This window comes from Astatotilapia calliptera, chromosome 8 (genome assembly GCF_964374335.1).
Source record: "Astatotilapia calliptera chromosome 8, fAstCal68.1, whole genome shotgun sequence".
NCBI classification, from domain to species: domain Eukaryota; kingdom Metazoa; phylum Chordata; class Actinopteri; order Cichliformes; family Cichlidae; genus Astatotilapia; species Astatotilapia calliptera.
In genome coordinates this window covers 29,638,739-29,661,342 of record NC_137429.1, presented here as the reverse complement: position 1 = coordinate 29,661,342, position 22,604 = coordinate 29,638,739, and the positions used below count along the sequence as shown (strand labels likewise).

At 43.5% G+C, this 22,604-nt stretch overlaps 1 protein-coding gene across 2 annotated transcripts; it reads left to right on the top strand.

Annotated features, from left to right (window-relative positions):
- Positions 1-10,048: 10,048 nt before the first annotated feature.
- Positions 10,049-16,102, top strand: cyp26a1 (cytochrome P450, family 26, subfamily A, polypeptide 1). Of its 2 annotated transcripts, XM_026177541.2 has the most exons (7): positions 10,049-10,817; positions 11,024-11,248; positions 13,146-13,427; positions 13,585-13,734; positions 13,822-13,956; positions 15,175-15,321; positions 15,417-16,102. In XM_026177541.2, the coding sequence occupies exons 1-7, from the start codon at positions 10,629-10,631 to the stop codon at positions 15,753-15,755; spliced, it is 1,467 nt and encodes a 488-aa protein (XP_026033326.1). In that variant the 5' UTR covers positions 10,049-10,628; the 3' UTR covers positions 15,756-16,102. The 2 variants fall into 2 exon arrangements, with proteins under 2 accessions (XP_026033326.1, XP_080161805.1); XM_080305679.1 differs by lacking the exon at positions 11,024-11,248.
- The last annotated feature ends 6,502 nt before the right edge of the window (positions 16,103-22,604 follow it).

Below are 22,604 nucleotides of genomic sequence, written 5' to 3'. Positions count from 1 at the left end.
ACTCGGCAGGCAGGTTATATTTAAGACCGATACGTCCAATTGTCCAATAAGACGTGCGCGTCTGACTGGTCAATATTCACGTTGCTGTGATGGATAAAAGTCAGACTGAGCCATGGTAACATTATGGTAATGTGCTGCTTTAAGAGCAGACAGAAGGTGGCTCTTTTTCTGAAAGAAAAAGCTAATATTTGATGTCTATTTACAAGAAAGACTGGAACCAGTGTGTTGGACAGGCACTGGAAGCTGCACAGGAAGAGGTGGAGCTGTTATTTGCGTCCAGATGAAATGAAAAGCATTGTTTACCTGCACTTCCAGGTAACTGGGTTCTGATTGCTGGTTATTCTTGTGTACAAGATGTCAGTTCAGATACCCAGGGTACTGAAAGCTGTCCCAGCTGTGGACTACTTTGTCCTGTTCTGGGACTTAAGTGCTCACATGGGCAGTGACAGTGTGATGTAGAGGGGTGTGATTATGAAAATGCTGATGTAGTGTTTTTATGCAATTCATTCAAAAAAACTGCTCTGTAGATGTGTAATGGTGCCTAATCCCAAACCAGCTTTACACAGTTTGAAAGAACCAAGCCTGAAAACCAAATTCCTCTCCTTGGGCAGGTGTTAGGCTCTGCCATCGTGCCGAGCAGGCCCTGATTATCAAACTCCACAAAGGGCCACTTTGTAAAAAATGGTGCTTGTGAGAGCAGAACGCTGCTTCACGTTCCTGGACACCTCTGTGATACCTGCACATATTTGGTGCAGTGCAAAGGTTGTCGACGGTAACAGAGCGGGAAATCAATCAGATTAGCTCGGACTAATAAACAAGTTTGTTCTGTTGGTAGCCGACCCTTTAAACTCACTGAGTGACACACAGGCAACCCTTTACAGGGAGGGTCTGTCATTTCACTCAGAGCCTCAGCATGTCCCCGCACACACACACACTCACACACACTCACACACACACACTCACACACACACACACTCACACACTCTCTCACACACACACTCACACACTCTCACACACACACACACACTCACACACTCTCACACACAGACACACACACACTCACACACACACACACACTCACACACTCTCTCACACACACTCACACACTCACACACACACTCACACACTCTCTCACACACACACACTCTCACACACTCACACACTCTCTCACACACACACACACACTCACACACTCTCTCACACACACACACACACACACTCACTCACACACTCTCTCACACACACACACACACACTCACACACTCTCTCACACACACACACTCTCACACACTCACACACTCTCTCACACACACACACACACTCACACACTCTCTCACACACACACACACACACACACACTCACTCACACACTCTCTCACACACACACACACACACACTCACTCACACACTCTCTCACACACAAACACACACTCTCTCACACACACACTCACACACACACACACACACACACTGTGAGTCAGAAACAGAAAGTGAACTTTGCCCTGGGTCAGTGTGTCACCGCAGTGATCTTGGTTGCTGCAGATGCAATGAGGCAAGAGACATTTGGACAGCAGCAGCTCGCACTGGCAGTGCGAGCTGCTGTATCTCTTGTTATTGTGCACGCTTCACCAGATACACACTTTGTATATTTTTGTGTATCTTTCAATGTACACCTGCTCAGACAAGCCAGTGTTTGTCACATCCAAGAGTAAAGAGTCAGCCAGTAAAAAGTCCTCACTGGGTTTTACACAGAGTTACTGGGAGAAGATGGGAGAGCTATTATATAAATAATTATTTCCAAACGACGACTGTTTCTTCTTATTGATTATGTGAAGAATTCATTTCGAGAGGCAAAGTCCTCTAACACACTTTAACATGTTTACTTTTAAAATTAATAGAATTAGTTTATATTACATATATATAGTATGTTAAGTATATAAGTTAGTCAATCTTCAGATTAAGCTGTGGGCAATGATGCCTGCAGATCATGTGTCCACTGGATTTGTAGCTACAAACTGCTGGTTAAGTGTGTCTGACATGCTACTGGCACTGAAATGACGTGTCCGTCACGTTTGTGTTGATGCTTTGTTAAATGTTTTCTTTTCCTATCATATTAATGTTTGAACTGTAAATAACTCGTCTCCCTTGATTATTTCTTCACTGCAGTTCACCTGCAGCTGTTTGCTATCATGCAGATTTCTGCAGTTAGGATCTTAATTGGTCCTTACATATATAATTATTGCTATCTCAAAATGCACTGACAGTGGTTTGTAGCAGAGACACGTGTGCTTTGCCCTAAACAAACACTACAGAGCATGCTCAGTGCCCACATTCTGCTTATCCTTGTATCTCTTCAAGTTTCAGTTGCAGCTACTGAGGCTTCGTAAAGTACACAGAGGGCTTGATGTGCTAATACGTGCTAAACCGTCACAGTCGTGGGAGACACAATGAACAGATCAAACAAACTTTAATGCCAGTTAACAAAAACACGTTTTTATTCTAGTTTTAAAAGACTTGAGGGAGCAGACCTGACTGTGAGGGATGTGGGGGCAAACATGGAGAGCGCACAGGCTCTCCTGAATCCACAGACCTGTTCATACATCAGGGTGTAAAAGGTCAGTGACAAAAGATTGAAGTTTTGTTGATGAACAAAATCCTGAAATCAATTCTGAAGGTCACAGATGAAACAGGTGTAATATGACCTTAAGTGCCTGTGAGGAGCCAAGCTGCGGCATTTCATACAAGCTTAAGACTGGACAAAGTAAACTGCAGAAGTCAGAGTGGGAAGAATGACCATCTCCAAATCTCTCACAGAAATATCACTCCGAAACCTTTGCCATGAGGCTTGACAGAAAAACCCTGTGATGGAATCAGAGAGGACAAATTCAGTTTGATCCTTTTTTTATTTCTGTTTAGCGATAACAGCATTTATGAGGACGAGCACACTGATCAATAATGAAGTAACAATGACAAATAAAAAATGTTACATGCACTGATTTAATATGTTTTAATATGTGTGTTGTACTTATTTCTTGTCAACTCTCTCATTATATACACAGTGTGTGTCTGTGTGTAGCACATGGGTCAATACATACATACGGCTACTGGTGGACGGAGCAGTCGCCTGAGACTGCATTGGTCTGAAGCCCCTCAGTGAGATCGTTGACAAGACTGGCTACAGATACCGACTATGGCGTGGAGCAGTTGTCAGCCACCTCCTGATCATGGATGGCATCAAGCTGTATACCAAGAGTGAACGAGACATCGATTCACTGATCCACACTACCAGGCTATACAGCAATGACATCGGGATGTCGTTCGGGCTGGAGAAGTGTAGTCGGATGGTAACAAAGAGAGGGAAGGTAGTCAGAACTGAGGGGATTGAACTACCAGAAGGCAACATTGCAGACATAGAGGACAGCTACAAGTACCTGGGGATCCCGCAGGCAAATGGGAACCATGAAGAGGCTGCTAGAAAAGCTGCAACCACCAAGTACCTGCAGAGGGTCAGGCAAGTCCTGAGGAGTCAGCTGAACAGTAAGAACAACCCAAGGAAGAGGAGGAACCATCATGGAAGGACAGGCCCCTTCACGGTATGTACCACTGGCAGATAGAGGAGGTGGCTGATATCCAGAGGTCCTATGTGAAGGTTGAAGGTAACAGTGGTAATCGGAGCACTCGGTGCAGTGACTCCTAAGCTAGCCGAGTGGCTCCAACAGATCCCAGGAACAACAAGTTATTTTTACATTCAGTACCACAGTAAACCAGACAGACAAAGGAGATGATGACACATATCCCTCCACTGACCCGGACACTGTTCAAACAGTCTGGCTTGTTGCTGCCGGAGTGAACGGTATCTTTGTAAAAGTGTTTTAGTGCAAGTGTCACCACATTTCCACCAACACGTACAGAGAACGACTGCAGCTAATAATAAGAAATGTTCATTCACCTACTCAAACAATGCATCCACGGCAGAGTCGGTGTCAGAAAGGTCAACATCCACAGTCATCGTGCTGCTGAGCTCTGGAACTGCAACAAAGACATGCTACATGGATTACTTTTATTCCTCTCCATCCTGTTTGCTTTTTGTTATTTGCTTGTGTTCAGCTTGGAGGAACCCATCTGTAAGCACATGCAGGGAAACTGCAGGACAGAACTGAAAACAAAGGTTGACACAATTCCTCAGGTTTATATTAATGACAGTTAGAAATAAGGAAATAAAATAATCCCTTTCCACAAACTGAGTGCACATATTATGGCCACTGTTAATTCTGTGGGCAAAAGATGACAACTCATGAAAACGTTATTCTACAAAATACTAAAAGGGAAGCACTCCTGACTGCAATATGTGTCACATAAAGGTTAATGGGCTCCAGAGTCACACTTCCAGGCAGGAAAAACACGGTCCGAAGTCAGGCCCAGATGTACTGCAGCTCGGAGTACTCTCAGATCCACTGACAGCCTCAACAGGGAACAGCAGTCGTCTTCTAGACCCACCACCCTGTGTGGAGTCGGCAGCAATCACCCCAGCTTTGGCAGGTCAGCGCTGCCTTCAAGCTGCAGCATGCAGTAAGCTTCGGCCTGCACGGAGAAACGGGAATATGTGACAGCAGTGGCTGCCATGTGGAGTATAATCAGACTATAAGCATAATCAATTAAGCCAGCCGGACACAGCCACTGTGAAACACAAAATCACCCCAATAAGTGGGAGTTTCCTACAGCAAATATGGAAGTGAATTAGCATGCAAGTGCTACAAGTCTGCTGTGTTAGAGGACGTCTAATGAAGAACAGGACGAGGCCTCGAGAAGACCTCGTCCTGTCTCCTGTACTCTCTGACTTTAAGTCTCACATCCAAAGACGCAGAAACAATGATGTCAGGGGACAAACACTGAGTGAGCGCATACTGAATTAGTAGCTTGACACTCCCTATGACTTCCTCCTGCTGGGAATGCACCTCTGATTTGCACCTCAAACTAGAAATCCCAAGAGTCAAGCACGCCAGTGACCATTAGTGTGCGCCTCACTGAAGTAGTTTCAAACTGAATACAATATTTGTGCTCACACTCAGTGTTTTTGTGATACCCAGAGTGGCTGCTTCCAGCTCTGTCCTGCAGGTTTCCCATTAAAGATGCATTTACTCATCCTTTGTTGAACTGTAAACACAAAGTCTGACATATAATAAAATGTTGTGGTTAACATGTCAGCAGACAGTCATATATAATTTCCTCTGGATTAATAAAGTACTCTGATTCAGATTCAGAGCAATGTTAGCAAACCACTGGAGCCTTATTGATGGAGTCCACTGATTCAACATCCGTCTGTTCAAAGAAAGGTGTATTAGTGGGCCCACAGCCACAGGAGACAAGGACCAGAACCAGAGGCTCGGTAGCTTGTGTTTCTGCGGTGCACTAACATCACAGGAAACAATGATATGATGCTGTTTTGTAAAGCAGTGCAGAAGATGCAGAAAACATTTGCAAGCATTTGTGCAAGGGTCCTTTGCCTGTTACTGCACCTCCAATTTAATAAATGCTATTTGCTTTAAATTTGGACAGGATGATGGAAATAGGTGCAGTGATTACGTGCAAACATAACACAAACACACAGTATGTAAAGAAACACATTGATCCTTCAGTACAGTCTGAACTCTCTGAGGCAGCATTCTTATTATTCCTGTAAGTATCTTCAAGAATCGCTCTCCAGCGCTTCTCAGTTGACTTACTGAGATATTAAACAAATGTAAAGCAGTGAAATGATTCCGTCATTATAACCCTAACCCCTTAACGGACAGTGAACTTGGTTGTGCTCCAGAGTTCACTGAGATGTCGAGGTCACAAGCAGGTCAGCCAATGTGAAATGTGGTGCTCGCTGATTGTGCACTCTCTTCTATAGGTGTGTGTGTGTGTGTGTGTGTGTGTGTGTGTGTGTGTGTGTGTGTGTGTGTGTGTGTGTGTGTGTGTGTGTGTGTGTGTGTGTGTGTGTGTGTGTGTGTGTGTGTGGCCATGTTCCGATCACCAGTTAAGCTAGCATGCATGACTTTGGACTGTGTGAGGAAACCCATGCAGGCACTGAGAGAACATACAAACTGCACACAAAAAGGCCAAGCCACATTAACACACATTAATAAACTTTGTATGTTTGGTTGGTTATTCCTCTGTTGTAACAGTGTTTTTGGCATTAAATCTGAGGCCACTGGAAAGTCTTAAATGCTGCCACATTTGTAAGGAACATGAATTTGTGGGTTGCGCCCGTGAAAAACTTACTGGCAGTTCAACAGTTTATTAATTGAACTATCAGGGGTCTCAGTAGCTTGTGCTAAGTCTATTTGTGTTTTTGGGGGTTTATCATCTAAATATGATCTGCAACAGCACAAACAGCAAAGCCAAGAGGGACAACGTTTGGCTCTACGGACAAGACACAACGTCGAGACGTTTAAAAAAACGTGTTCTCTTTTCACCAAGCCAGACTCAGGTCTGAAAATCATATTCTACAGTTTAAAATAGACTTTCCTCATGAATTTGTCAACTCTTCAGTAGACTGACAAACTTGAAACATTTCTATAGTAGGTTTAATCATCAGTGTTGTAGACTAATTATTATTATTGTATTTTCACTGGTCCAGTTTGAAGAAAACCCTGCCTGTGCATGACCTGCAAGGTTTAAATGAACAAAAGCAAATGATGATATATCTGGACCTCAAAACCACGGCGCGTACGCTAATCGTCCTGTTCAGGTTTCAGAATGTGGAAGAAGCAAAGTGTGACTGTGATTACAATAAATGCATCAAGTGTTTATTTATTATTGTTACTTTTACTATTAATACTGTTTCTAAATATTTTTCTGGCAGAAATATTATCGATATTAATGTTTTTAGGGGACCAAGGGGTTTATCAGGGAAGCGTGAACATCTGAGTTAACTTCAATAATTACTTCCTCCAAACCTTCAACGTGTCTTTTAGACCCCATTCCTACAAAACTGCTCAAAGAAGTCCTGCCATTAATTAATGCTTCGATCTTAAATATGATCAACCTATCTCTAATAATCGGCTATGTACCACAGGCCTTCAAGCTGGCTGTAGTTAAACCTTTACTCAAAAAGCATCTCTAGACCCAGCAGTCTTAGCTAATTATAGGCCAATCTCCAACCTTCCTTTCATATCAAACTTCCTTGAAAGAGTAGTTGTCAAACAGCTAACAGATCATCTGCAGAGGCTTATTTGAAGAGTTTCAGTCAGGTTTCAGAGCTCAGCACAGCACAGAAACAGCTTTAGTGAAGGTTACAAATGATCTTCTTATGGCCTCTGACAGTGGACTCATCTCTGTGCTTGTCCTGCTAGACCTCAGTGCAGCGTTCGATACTGTCGACCATAATATCCTATTAGAGCGATTAGAACATGCTGTAGGTATTACAGGTACTGCACTGCAGTGGTTTGTATCATATCTATCTAATAGACTCCAGTTTGTTCATGTAAATGGAGAGTCCTCTTCACACACTGAGGTTAATTATGGAGTTCCACAGGGTTCAGTGCTAGGACCAATTCTGTTTACATTATACATGCTTCCCTTAGGCAGCATCATTAGAAGACATAGCATACATTTACACTGCTATGCAGATGACACCCAGCTCTATCTGTCCATGAAGCCAGATAACACACACCAATGAGTTAAACTGCAGGAATGTCTTAAAGACATAAAGACCTGGATGGCCGCTAACTTTCTGCTTCTTAATTCAGATCAAACTGAGGTTATTGTACTCGGCCCTGAAAAGCTTAGAAATATGGTATCTAACCAGATTCTTACTCTTTAAGCATGTGGTTACAGAGTAAGCATTTACTAAGCATTTAATGTTGTGATTCGGTGCTATATAAATAAAACTTTAAATTCAATTTAATTGAAAAAAGAGACACTTAGTTCTTTAGCTGAATGTATGAAAAATGCCAAAGATATATGCATGTATAAAACTGCATTTTTGCACCAACAAGTTGAAAAACTATCAGTAAATAAAAACCTGCCACATCTCAGCCTGTTGTGCAGTGTGTCCTTAAAAACAACACAAATGGACGACAAAAGAAGAAAGCCTAAAATCCACCTACAGCAGAAGAACTACATTTAAAAGTTATATCCTTTAAGTCTTTACCTTACGATATAAAGCACCTTGAGGCAACTGTTGTTTGATTTGGTGCTATATAAACTGAATTGAACTGAAGCTTTGTATAAAGTTGTGTTGTGGCTAAAGCTGAAGTGTATAAGAACAGACTGTGATGGAAGGTGTTAGCCTGGGAGCTATGCATGCAGCACTAACTGACAGCAGCAGAGTCACTGTGTGGGCGTTTACATGGAGGAATCATTCTTTACACTTGAACTTCCCTTCACCTCCTGTCCCCTCTCCCCACCTCATAACACCTCAACAGCAGAATGCTGTTTCACACATTCACATTGTCGTGTGAAAAACTCACCATCCACAGCATGACCAGCTGGAAACCCATTCACCCTGAAAGTCCATCACAAAGCGCTCTCTCTCTCATACATGATAACTCTGGTTGTCAGAAGCATTCTGCAAATGATCAAACGATGACATGAAAATGTAACTTACTCTAAAAGCAGCTTTGCACAGTGCTTTTAAACAGAAAGCTGAGCAACACACTGGTGCCCAAGGTACATCACAATATGATATATGTCACAGTGTTTTACATTAGAGACTATTATCAGGGGAAATGTGACTTGGAGCCTGGAAACCAGCAGAGTGTGCCCAGTAACTCTGTCACCGAGCACAGAGTGCACATGACAGCTGAGAGGTGAGGCTTGGACTAGACTTCTCTGTGACAGCTGTGCACAGCACAGACAAATATTCTTCCATGAAATTTTTTTACAGATATAAAGATCCTACGTTTGCATCCAAAGTACTCCACTTGACCTGTTGAGGCTGTGTGCCTAATTCCATGTGACCCACCCTACTACACAGACACACAAAACAACATCTGGAAATGTTGTTTCAGGTATTTTCTTGTTCACTGTTCAGCTTTTTCCCAAAATAACAGGCTACTTCCAGGAAATCCAGCTATTTATACACTAATATTACCTCGTGTTTGTTTTAGTTTTTTATTAATTTGAACTGAATTTGAAATGTAGTCTTTAGTATTCATATTTTAGTATAACAATATATTTGATATTGTCTTGTTGATTTTGAGAAACTGTAATAAAGCATTCCTTTTTTTTATCCCAATGTAAAGGTCAAGGGTCCTGTTTGTCAAAAGAAACAAAGGTAGGGCCTGTTGTTGGCCCCACCTGCAGCTAAGGTGGTGTCACCTGGTTTGTACTAGTCACACTTCACTTGTAAAGAAATGTAGAACAAATCAGTTTTGCACCTTTATGAATCTGTAGACATGGGAAGAGAGACACTGATCCTGGTCTTACTGCACAACAAGGCTGAAAAAACAACCCAAGTATGTCTTTAATTGTATCCTAGAGATTTACCTGGTGCGCTACAGCCATGCAAAAGTTAAAGAAAAAGTCTTTTTTTTCTAGCAGGCCGTGACGGGAGATCCGATTATACGTCCTGGCTGTAATGGTGATAGCTGCCGCACCTTCCACAGGGGTGAACCTCAGGGCGCGCACAGTCAGCCAGAACAGAAAGATCCATCCGTGTAATGCTTCGCTGTAAAAACAGCAGCCAAGCTGTCTCTGTCAGGCTGAGCGCGCACACGCACGCTCGCGCACACACACACACACACACACCCCTTGTGAAGTTATGGCAGCTCGTAAAAACAAAGAGTCCAAACGCAGCGGCTCGGCTGACGAGGACGTTCTCTGCTCGGTGTTTACTCTGCGTGCAGCAGCGTAACCTGGGAATAACCCTGCGTGTGACCCGTGTTTGAACCCACTCAGAGAGATATCATTTTTATAACACGCACACGGCAGGACAGACTGACGGCAGGTTAAAGTCTTCTTCGAGATTAGAAAGCGGCTGAAAGAGAAGCCGCGCGTCACCGCGCAGCGCAGCTTCCACCTTCATCTCTGATAGTCACGTGCTGCCTTATTCACTTATTGATTTATAATTAAGGCAGGAGGGTAAGCCACAGCGGTCACAGGCTATGAAAGAAAAACAACTCGGACTTTTAACTATGAATGGCACCCACGGCACCCACGGGGAGAGGGATTAAGCGCCGCTTTTACATTTTCTGAAAATTGGAAAGGTCATTGCTCCTGAATACTCGGCGCATGATTACCGCTCCTACAAGCGGGGCTTAAGCCAAGGTAATGAGTGTGTAAAGTAGCTGCTTATTGCCAACAAAGGCGTCTTGGGACTTCCATTGTCTCGGTGGGAATCATCACCTTTTCTCAGTGAAATCCGCCGTGGATTGTGTGCGTGCAACAGGAGGTAGGGACTAAAGCCGTGGCCTCTGGAACAAATGGTGAGGCGAGTCGGCCAGCACAGGTCGGAGGCGGGGCCGAGCAACACCCACAATTAAAGATGAACTTTGCGTGAACTAATTTATCGGAGGGAGGAGAAGGTAATGGGCTGCCCACGGGCTTGCCAGCCTATAAAAACTGCGGCTTGGCACACCGGAGTCCCAGACGCAGACTGAGCTCCACCTGAAGTCTTCACCGGGCCCACGAGACGCTGCAACATGGTCGTGAATGCACTGTTGACCACGTTCTTGTGCACCGTAGCGCTTCCCATTCTGCTATTCCTGTTGGCCGTGAAGCTGTGGGAGATTTACACGCTCCGATGCAGAGACCCGACTTGCCCTTTCCCGCTGCCCCCCGGGTCCATGGGCTTGCCTTTCATTGGAGAGACGCTGCAACTCCTCCTCCAGGTAAACGCTGCTTCTTGTCATCACGCGGAGGATGAAATATTATATTCAACTTAAGCGTGAAAGTTTGGGTTTCCCGGAGCTTATGGGAGGTGTAGAATTAAAATGAACCCACTGTCATAAATGTGTTCATGTATATTTAATGTATCGTGCGTGAGGGTAAAACCATCCACACGTGACAGTTTGTTTGCGTGGCCATATGTTCACAGAGGAAAACATTTCTTCGGATGAAGCGGGAGAAGTACGGTTACATCTACCGCACACACCTGTTCGGGAACCGCACGGTGCGCGTGACTGGCGCGGATAACGTCAAGCAGATCCTCCTGGGGGAGCACAGGCTGGTGTCCGCGCAGTGGCCCGCTTCTGTTCGCGCGATCCTGGGCACGGAGACGCTCTCCAACATGCACGGAGCTCAGCACAAGACTAAAAAAAAAGTAAGTTACTTTGACCTTTCCGTAGAGGGAGCACTGGCTACAGCGGGGGGGTTACATCAGGTTTGCGTCCAAACTCTGAACAAATGCGTCTCCTCTCTACAAAAACCGGGAAACTCGAGCTCAGTCACTTCGGTTCTGTTCAGGTTTGTGACATGGCACCAGTTTGCACCAGTTACCTCCAGGTGCTGAAGCTCAATATCATCATGCCACGGTCATATCTGTCACACTATACCTCCAGATTTGACAGCTACTGCTGCAGTGTCATTGTAGTGAGTTTTGTTGTTGTTTTGTTTTTTAAAGAAACTTTCTGTCATTTTATGAAAGCAGAGACTTGATGTCTCCTGACACAATGTAGTTTGTCTTTCTAATACCAGGGTCATTCCATACAAACACATTCTCAGAACATTTTCTGTCTCTAATTTGTTTTAGAATCGAAAATCGTTTAGAATTTAGACTTTGGTTTTTTGCAATCTTAGCTTCATATCAAATCCTCCAGAGAATGCTCCATCCACCTACTTCCTGCATGTTTCTGTTTGTTTTTGAAATCTGTGGCAGTGTTTGAACATGAATATCTTAAACTGTAAACATAAAAGCCCCAGATTCTCAAAAGAGTGAATCAGGATCCGTATTTTGGGACAGCTGTATCAAAACGTTTTTGCTAGTTGGTGTCCTGTAAAGTCCCACATTTGAGCACATACTAATAAAGAGAGAATCCAAAAGACACCCAGTGATGGTCTCTGAAAGGTCTATAGTTGTAGTTCACAATAATGCTTACTTTTTCAAATGTGAGGGGGAAATGCAATTTTCATTTAACATTGATTCTGTTTAAGCAAATATGCCAAGAAATAAAATAAAAATGTCCATAGATGGTTTATAGCAGTCTCTGAATATAGCTGAAACCCGTTGAATCGCACGTGCGACCCACATTTCGGCACGCACTGTGCCTCGGAGGAGTCAGATGTGCTGAGGCATTAAAGCTGCAACAAGCAGTGATGTAAAACATGCAAATAATTATAGTAAAACTAAAGAGTAACGAGAAGTAAAAGCCAGCTGAGCCGGGATCAGGTGAAGGCGTGCTGAATGTCACAAGAACTGTAATAAAGCAAAATGCTGGAAACTGGTCGGCAGGCTGTTGGACCCCAAATGTTTTTGCTTTATTCAGCGAGGTGTGGTCGAGGTTTTTTTGACCATAGCATTTTTAGACCAATTGGATTTTGTCGAGCAGAAGGCCCACACGGAGTTGTGCACCCCACACCACCCACCCTGCTCTTGAAACCCAGCTTGAATGTTTCTGTTTTGATAAAGCTTAAAATCAGGACTCTAGCAGGTGATGCTGAACCAGCTTAGTTATGCTGCTATAGACTCATTCCTCTTTCATGTTCTGCACGTCTTTGTCCTCAGTCTCGCTGTGGTCTCTCCTCTTTGCTCTAGTCTTTCCCCCTCACCCCCCATTTGGTCGCAGGTCGTTCTACGTAGCTGCTTCTTGTGAGCCTGGATCTGTTGGCGATCTCTTCCTGTTAAAAGATTTCTTTGCACATCTGCCAGGAGCTTGGCAGGGGGAATAATGTGACAGTCTTTCACAATATAAAGTGCATTGAGCTGGAACCATATCTAAACATTAAAAGTCGGACTTGAGCTGCTTTGCATTTGTCTGCATAATTATTCTGAAACTGGTTCCAGATGCAAATCGTCTTTTTCAAGTTTTGCTAACACACTGACCTGGAATCAGTGTAAATGAAGTGATGTCAGCTGCTGATTTGTCGAGCTGTAATGTTATTTCTGGCATATTGCCTAACTAAAAACATTTAAGGACAGAATACTTGTCTTTGACACCGGCACTGAGGTGAAATGGTCTCACTAAGTCTGCTCTTCCATCATCACTCCTGTGCCCCCTCAGGCTATCCTGCGCGCCTTTTCCAGGGAGGCTTTAGAGCTCTATATCCCCGTTATCCAGGAGGAAGTTCAGGCTGCAGTGCAGGAATGGCTGGCAAGTGACTCCTGCGTGTTGGTCTACCCAGAGATGAAGCGGCTGATGTTCCGCATTGCCATGAGGGTCCTGCTGGGCTTTGAGCCGGAGCAGATTCAAACCAATGAGCACGAGCTGGTGGAGGCTTTCGAGGAAATGATCAAGAACCTGTTCTCTTTGCCCATTGATGTGCCTTTCAGTGGACTGTACAGGGTAAGAAGCATGAAATGCCAATATTTTAAAATTGTACAGTTAGTCCAAATAATAGCAAAACTTTACGGACAAGATGAAATCGTTTAGGTCTTCTCTCGCCTACCCTCATCTGATGTTTTCCCCTCTATTCCCACCTTTCCTGCTTCTTCTCCTGCAGGGTCTGAAAGCAAGGAACTTCATCCACTCTAAGATTGAGGAGAACATCAAGAAGAAGGTGCAGGAGTCAGACCAGGAGTGGAAACCCAGAGACGCCCTGCAGCAGCTCATAGACAGCAGCAACAAGAACAAAGAGCCCATCAGCATGCAGGTAATGAGGAGGTCACCTGCTGCAACGCACGTCTGCAAAACCGATTTCTGTCCATATGAGCCACTGTAAGTGTATTTCTGTTTGCAGGCCATCAAGCAGTCTGCCACAGAGCTGTTGTTTGGGGGGCATGAAACCACAGCCAGCACAGCCACCTCTCTGGTCATGTTCCTGGGTCTAAACCCCAAAGTAGTGCATAAACTGAGACAGGAGCTCGAGGACAAGGTAAAGCTTGTTTACAGGGACTGTTTTTAGCTTATTTTGTAAAAACAAGGTCTGGACTTTCATACCCATCTATCACCTGGTGCTGAGCTTTGTCACGAAATCGATCAATGTAGAGCAGTGTCAAACCACGGAGGCCCCAGAAAAGTGCAATCAAACGATGAGTTTATTAACAGCCCGGAGAAAACATCAACATATGTCTTCTGACCCAAATACATGTTGTGGACACTTATAAAGCAGTGGGGTACACGCCCCCCATGGCGTCAATGACAGATTAAAATAGGTTCCAGGCATTAGTCACAGTTAGTCGTACATCTTTAATGGCTATAAGCAGACATAGAACTTCTCATTTTGATAACACCTTCCATACAAGTAATAATCTTAAGCCCTCAGAGCATCTGAGGGCTGGTTATCGCCTCCAGTCATCTGTTACCAAGTAGAATAAAATGCAACAGGTTTGCAACAAGAAGCTGGAAACATTTGGGCCTCTGCTCAGGCCTATTCCTAGATTATATGTATTGTAAGCATGCATTGCAGTTATCCTTCTATGTTCTAGTTTCCCTCAGCATGGATCACCTGGACAGTCATGCCAGTGAAGCTTAAAACCCTTAATGAACTGAACATCAACTCAAAATAAGCACAGATATGCAATGTGTATAAAATACTTCTGACCGTACTTGTAATAAAAGTTAACATAATGGAAGGATCCTCAAATGGACATCTTCAATAAACAGCTGTAATGCAGTATCAATACTGTGAGAAATATTATTAGATGAAATAATGCTGTAAAGAATGTTATTAATGCAATTACAATGATGCAGATTATATGGCAGCTTTGACTTGTTGTGTAATAACAGTCCCGAGTCTTTGCTGTCCAGTCTGATGCTTTAGATTTCCCAAGACTTGTATTTCTGGTTAAATTAAACTATAATAAAGTTACTTCAATAATTTTGCACATCACAGAACTACTGTGGAGCTCCATCCATACTGAAGCTTCTGAAGAACCTCAAGTGGCCATCAGTGGTTAGCACTGCTGCCTCACAGCATCGAGGCTTCTGGTTTGAACCCCACTTGGAGACTTCTTCTGTGGAGTTCTTCCTGTGGCTGTGTGGGTTCCTTTGTTGTGCGCATTGACTAAGCTTAGAAAACTGAGGGAAAACAAAGACGGGCAGCTGACTTTGCAGCTTCACAGAACAGTTGGATATCGCTTTCTGTGTTCAGGCGGCGCAGGGCATGGACCTACAGAGCCTGAACATCGAGTCCTTGGAGCAGCTGAAATACACAGGCTGTGTCATCAAAGAGACGCTGAGGATCAACCCTCCTGTGCCTGGAGGCTTCAGAGTGGCCCTCAAGACCTTTGAGCTCAATGTAAGCTGGCAACAATTTCATAAGTAACATGAACACGGAGGCTTTTAGACTCATGACAGAAGCGGCTCACTAATGATTTCCACTTGCCTCCTCAGGGTTACCAGATTCCCAAAGGCTGGAACGTCGTCTACAGTATCTGCGACACTCATGATGTGGCAGAGATCTTCCCCGACAAAGAAGACTTCCAGCCAGAGCGCTTCATGTCCGATCCGTGTGCGGACTCCTCCAGGTTTCAGTACATCCCCTTTGGTGGTGGCTCCAGGATGTGCATTGGGAAGGAATTTGCCAAGGTTCTGCTGAAGGTGTTCCTGGTGGAGGTGGTAACAAAGTGTCACTGGACTCTTTTAAACGGGCCTCCAACCATGAAAACAGGACCTACTGTCTATCCCGAAGACAATCTGCCAACCAAGTTCACCAGCTATGTACAAAATTAAACCGAATAAACATCTCAGATTTATTTTTATTTTCCCCAAAAGTCATAAAAGATTTGTTTGCAGACTCACTCACATGAACAGGAGGATGTTCCTTTTAGCTTGGTGTCAGTGTTTAAGCATTAACTGTACATAGTGTAGATTACACAAGAGCAAATTTTATATTCTACTATTTATACTTTGGATTTGTGTTTATTCTTGAGCTGAGCAAAATGAATGAGAGGCACTCTGGACCTGTGAGCTGTGTCTACAGGACTGTACATATTTAATGTGTCTGTTAATATAAATATGCCTTTCTATTGGACCTCAGCTGATGTTTGGGTTTTATTTAATAAAACAAATTTGCAGAAGTGTTTGTTTTTCGTCTTTCACTGAACCAAAAATGATCGCACATGTCTGGTTAGATGCTGTTGAGTGTCTGTGCACCAGTAAGCTCACTATGCTACATGGGCTTTGTAATGTCCATGATGCTGGTTGTAACTCTGGTTTCGAGTTATTATATAACAGGTTCAGCCTCCTCCATGAGTGCATAATGAGGCAGAAAATAAATCTATGGAAGCACAACTGAAAATCATCATGGATATGTAGACTGTGGATTTTTAGTTCGTCTTTTATAAAGTTAGACTAAAAACCTGGCCCAAAAGTCTGACTTTAAAATGTAATGGGATTACATCGTTTAAACCAGTATTCTGTCAGCGTCTCGTAAAGGTTGACTTCTCAGTGCTGGTTCAAGGTTTACATTTAGAGACTCAGAGCTGGAAACAAAACTCTGCAGCTTTGGGATATTTCCATGTTCCATCATTTTCTCAGTGATGAGCCATCCTGCTCCAGCATGTTAGACATGCTCTTATGCTGGGATGCTTCTCCACCAAAAACTGCAAAGAGGCTGTCTTCTTGCCGTCCAGTGGTCATTAATTTCCTCCTCGTACACTCTGGGCTGGTGGAGTCCAGATGCTGTGGCCATAAATCATCTTTCTAAACGTGTTTAGGTCATACTTTGGATTTAGTCTCTTTTCTCTCTAACACCTGATTGTTATCCTTGAAAACACTTGACTCTGACGTCATCGTAGAATCAGCTGTTCATCAAAACACACTTACTTCTAAGAGATTTCATCTGTCATTCATTCAGACAGAAATGGAGTCATTTCTTCCAAACCCTCCAAATCGTCGTGTGCATAGAGAAGTGATTGAAATGACATTTGAACAGAAAGGAAACACCACATATCCCAGTTCAGGCAGATATGTACACTTTTTAAAAACATAGTTTTTGTGTTTTCTGCATTTGTTAGCGTCTGTTGTGACTTCGCTCAGCCAACACAGTCTCTGCTCCGTCCGTGGGTGCAGCCCTCCTGCCATGGCCATCCTTCCACTTATGGTGTTTCTAGGCAGAATTCCTCCAGCCTGTCTTTTCCCACATAGTGCTAATCGGGTCTCCTTGGATTTCTGCAGTGTCCTGTGCTTCCCCCTGTGTAACCAGTGTTTCTCTGGGTGCCAAAACCAGCTAATGTACTAGTATTACCAGTTCTCTACCTGTCTGCCCACTTCCCACCTGCCTCGTCTTGGACATTCTGGGGCCCTTGGAGAGATGACCCTTGGTGTCATCTCTCTAAGTAGACTGTTGCGATCAAATGCAGCAACACTTATTCTCACGTACCAGGTCCTCCAGTACCCTCTGCTCTGCAGCAGACCCTGTAGAGTTCCCTCAGGTTACAGCCAGTCACTCCTATTCCAACAAACAGTTTAAAGCTGCTCTCTGCATCTGGTTTAACCAGACTGATGACTAATACCAGCTCACTGCTGGTTTACCTCTGACACACAGTGCTGCCTCAATGCTTTGCTTTTACATACAATAAATGTAGATTTTTATATATTCATTAAAATGTGGTTATTTTTATTTATCTCTATTTAAACACATTTTTTTGACTATTTAAAATTAACTATTTGTGTTTTCTATTCATAGACTGTATATAAAAGATGGACACAGACACAACAATGCCACCCATCAGCTGAGAGCTTCTGAAAGTGGACATGATGAAACAACACACTGAGAGGTCGGGAACTTTCACTGATGTGTTGCATCGCCTGCTGTATTGTCCTTTTTTGCTACTGCAGTGGACCCAGCACAGTGTGTTTACGCTTATATTATTCAAAATGATTGAGACTGAAAATCTATCAGCAAAGTGTTTATCATAGTCACAGATTTCAGACTTCTATTAAAACCTGACCGTTTCTGCCTGCTGCTGGCCGTCAGGAGGAACACAGTTTTACTTTGGCTCGATTTTTTAAAGTTACATCTGATACAATTTATTGTAAGATTGCATATTTTTACATTGAAATCCAGGGAATGTAAAACGTCTGGGTTAAAGGCAGAAACAGTGAGTGTGATGTAAGAGTGATTGTAAATGTAGTGATAACACAAACACACACCTCTTTATCAATTGTTGCGAGGAGGAAAGCAACAGAGGAAAAATCTGGAATCCATACAAGCAGGCAAAGCAACGATGTGCCCTGATGACCCTGGCAGATGAGCAGCCAGAGGGTGAACCAGAGTTCATACTGGTCGGTTCACTTTCAGGGCACCAAGCCAGTAAAGATTTACAGAAGAAGAATAAAAGCAGTCCAGTATCATAGCATTCATGTGTCTTCACTCATGATAACAGACTGTTAAAGGATTACTGTTTAAGTGTGTTTATGTCAAAAAGTGAGAAACAGCAGCTACTGCAGCCGACATTGCAGACGATTGTTCGAAGAACACATTACGAGCTAGCAGAGGAGCTAATGATCAGATTATCTGGTTAGCACAGAGAGTTCATTGTGCTTAAAACAAATCCTAACCGTTTTGAGCACTGATCGAGAGGATCGTAGTCTGAGGAGTGTCTGGACCAGCTGCTCTAAGAACTGCAGAAGCTTCTCAGATGAAACGTCTTCAAGGAAACTTCAAGAAGTCCAGACGCTTTTCTTTCTAAGCTCCTCGAGCTCTTTTGCATCGCCACACCTCACCTCCTGGATCCTGACACCCCTCAGCAGACATTTTGAACTTTGGTACATTTATGTGTTTAATCCATGACTTTGCTTTACAGCTGCTCTTTTCTCTCATGTTGTACTACGTGAGGGGAAAAGAAGCACAGCCACTGGCTCCTTTCACACTTCCACACACCCGACCAACGCCTCTCACATCACGCTCACAGGACCAGGACCACGCCTCAAACATATCTCCTGTCATGTATCTATGAATGCTTTCCTGCACTGCACATCGTGTGCTCTCCCCTCGCCTTTTCTCTCTGTATCCCCACTATCACTACCAGTCAGATGTGGTCATCTGATTTAATACTAGAATTACGATTCCTTCGCTTATCTTACACGACGTGTTTCTTTTGGTTGTTAAAGGTAAATTTCTCCAAAGACAATAAACTCTGGTGTAACATACACATGTTACATACAAGGTCTTAAATAATCAGGCCCCATCTTATCTTAATGACCTTGTAGTACCATATCACCCTATTAGAGCACTTGGCTCTCGCTCTGCAGGCCTACTTGTTGTTCCTAGAGTATTTAAAAGTAGAATGGGAGGCAGAGCCTTCAGTTTTCAGGCCCCTCTTCTGTGGAACCAGCTTCCAGTTTGGATTCAGGAGACAGACACTATCTCTACTTTCAAGATTAGGCTTCAAACTTTCCTTTTTGCTAAAGCATATAGTTAGGGCTGGACCAGGTGACCCTGAATCCTCCCTTAGTTATGCTGCAATAGACGTAGGCTGCCGGGGGATTCCCATGATGCATTGAGTTTTTCCTTCCCACTGTCACCAAAGTGCTGCTCACAGGGGGTCATATGACTGTTGGGTTTTTCTCTGTATGTATTATTGTAGGGTTGACCTTACAATATAAAGCACCTCGAGGCGACTGTGTTTTCGCGCTGTGTAGATCAAATGGAATCGAATTCTCTGAGTAACCTGATGGTTCGTGTCAGACAAACGACAGTGACGAGCGTCGTCAGTCTGACGAGTGTGTGAAACTTTGGGCTGCGTGTATCTGTAACTCTGCAGTCTTCACTTTGCTCGGTAAATGAGACCCAGAGTTTTTGCACTTCAATGGAAGCCTTACTGGCAAATGTGGTTTGGCCTCTTTCACGAGCTGATTCTTATTCTGGTGCCATTCTGATTTACAACCAGCCTCCCTCCATACCATGTTGACTTCTTAGCTTTGTACTGTTGTCCCTGGCCCTTGTTTATTACTGTGCCTCTTGCAATCATTGGATCCACAAATGCTGAACTGTTGTACTTAGTGTAAGTCACCGTGGATAAGAGATTCAGCTTAATGGCCAAATTGTAATAGTAAATTGTTGCTGACACCTTTATGTCCGACCATCCTATCGCTGCTGGTCCAGCCCTCGAACGATGTGAATGAACTTTTCTGAACTTTGCCTCCTCTTCTCGTTTTAAAGAGCGTTTCCTCCCCACCATTGTTCGCCATCACCCAGCAGAAACAAAACTCTGCACGGCCAAGGGCATTTTGTCTGCATTTTTGACCATTTTAGTGAATTTACAACACAGCGTTGAAAGAGGTTTAAAGCTCGCTTGCTTTCATTTAGATCCCGAGGCCTGAAACAGTCCAAAGTAAATCATTGTAATAGTTGGTAGAGTCGTGTTATTGAAGGCAGCACCTTTACACACTGAACAACCGTGAACAATACACGAGTGTGTGTGGAAGCAAAAGGACACAACAGGAAAGAATGCCAAAGAACGGCAGGAGGAGTCTGTATTTACTCGTATTACTATGAACACTGCTGTGCAAATATCTCCAGTCACCGCTCCTTTCTTCAGATTTTACCAGGAAAACGGATAACATAACTCGGAATTTGATCAACACTCCCCAAAACTGCTATGAACAAACTATGTTTATCCACAGCGCTGTTACTGTCTTGTATCCTGCCTGGTGGAGCAGAAATGTGTGCTGTTGCATTAAAGAAGGAAGGTTGTGGGTTTCAGTCTTCCTGAGGCCGTAGCGGTTCTTCAGTATATGAAACAGAAAAAGCTTTGAGGAGGCAATAAGAAGATTGATGTGGTTTATAAATAATAATAATACATTTTATTTAAAAGCGCCTTTCAGAACACTCAAGGAGCAAAGTAGTGAAAGTCGGCATAAAAGCAGGGAATAGACACAACAATGAGAAACATAACAGAAGGAACAGATGAAAAGTTAGCAGAGTGGAAAGCTTATGTGGTTTTGAGTCTAGACCTAAAAAGAGAAGATGAGGTGATCCTTCTCAGATCAGGAGGAAGGGGACTCCAAGGTCGAGGAGCAGAGCCCTGCCCCCCGAAGACGAAGGGAAGCAACGAAGAGAGAAAGAGAAGAAGAGGATCTGAGGCACCGAGACGGTGATGTGAACCAAATCAGAGGGAAGACGAATAGCCTTGAATGTGTACAGAAGTATTTTTAAAGTGATGCCATGTTTGACGACCAGAAGCCAATGAAGCTTCTTCAGGATGTGGGTGATGTGGTGGAGAACACGGGCAGCAGAGTTCTGGACATGAAGCTATTTTTGTACCATGAAAGTTCAGAATTGTCACTGACCTGGGAACAAATCACAGCCCCTGTTACGAGTACAGCAGCTAAATGTCACTGCCCCACTAATGAGCTGTTTCAGGCCTAATGGTACAAAAGCTCCTGTTTTGAGAGTGTATTTGCTTTTTGATCGAGATCTTCAGGGGCTGTTACGCTGCATTCAGCTGGAAGACTTTGTCCACTAGCAGGCCGACAGCTGTTCATTAACCTGGAAAAAGCTGCATGAAACCAACACGAGTTGCATGTAAATAAGTTCCTTTTCTTAACATGTTTAAATTGTTCATGTTAATCATAATTGATTTAAACACTTTTCTGTGTGAATGTGCTGATGTAATGGCGAGCAGCAGCTACACGGTACAGTTCTACTGTGGCACAGCTGTAAGGCATGAAACTAAAATGGAAACAAAGACAAACTGCTGAAGTGTGTTACTGAGCCCATGTGAAGAGTGCAAATAGCTGTCGCACATGCATCCTTCCTGCTGAGCGTCTCATCCATGGAGCACACAGGGGTGGCCATGAGGGGGCTACTAAATCTTTACGGCTGGAAGACCAAAAACAGAATTCCCAGTTTCATTATGCTGTTGTCAGATACAGGCTACATGAAAAATATGGCAACAAAACAAAGAAAGAAAAGAATTACAGGCCTTATTAATTTCAGTTCAATTCAGTTTTATTTGCACAGCGCCCAATGACAACAACAGTCTCCTCGGGGTGCTTTATGTTGTAAGGTGGACCCTACAATCATAACTTCCTGCTACTAAAGCTGAGATGACTGAAAATAGATACATATGAAAACCAAGTAAGATTTTTAAATCTTGACTAATAAATAAATCATCGGTTTTAATTGACTGATTGGCTGAAAGTCCCAAACATCGCTTTAGCTGAGCAGAAGCAGCTTAGGATTGAAACAGCGAGGGAAGCATTGAGTGACACAAAACGAATGACTGTAGGTGTCGTCCTCTCTCTGCGTTCACATCTATTAAAATGATCTCCTTCTGTGTTCATGTATGAAACGTATGAACAACATGAGACCCAGACAGTTATTTACTCTTAGGTTAGTCATCCACCTAAAGAAAAGTGATATATTTGTAATGTATTAGGACTCACGTGGGGCCAGTGTGCCTGTCTAAACGACCTTATCCAGTGCAAATCACTCTCAAGTGCTATTGGATGTGCTTAATCAGATCTGTTTAGGATATTCTTCTTGTCTCAGCCATTTGGTCTGATGACCAAGGTCACCGAGAGTCAGGCTGTAGTGGAAAAGTCATTGTAAGAACGGGAGCACTTTGTTTG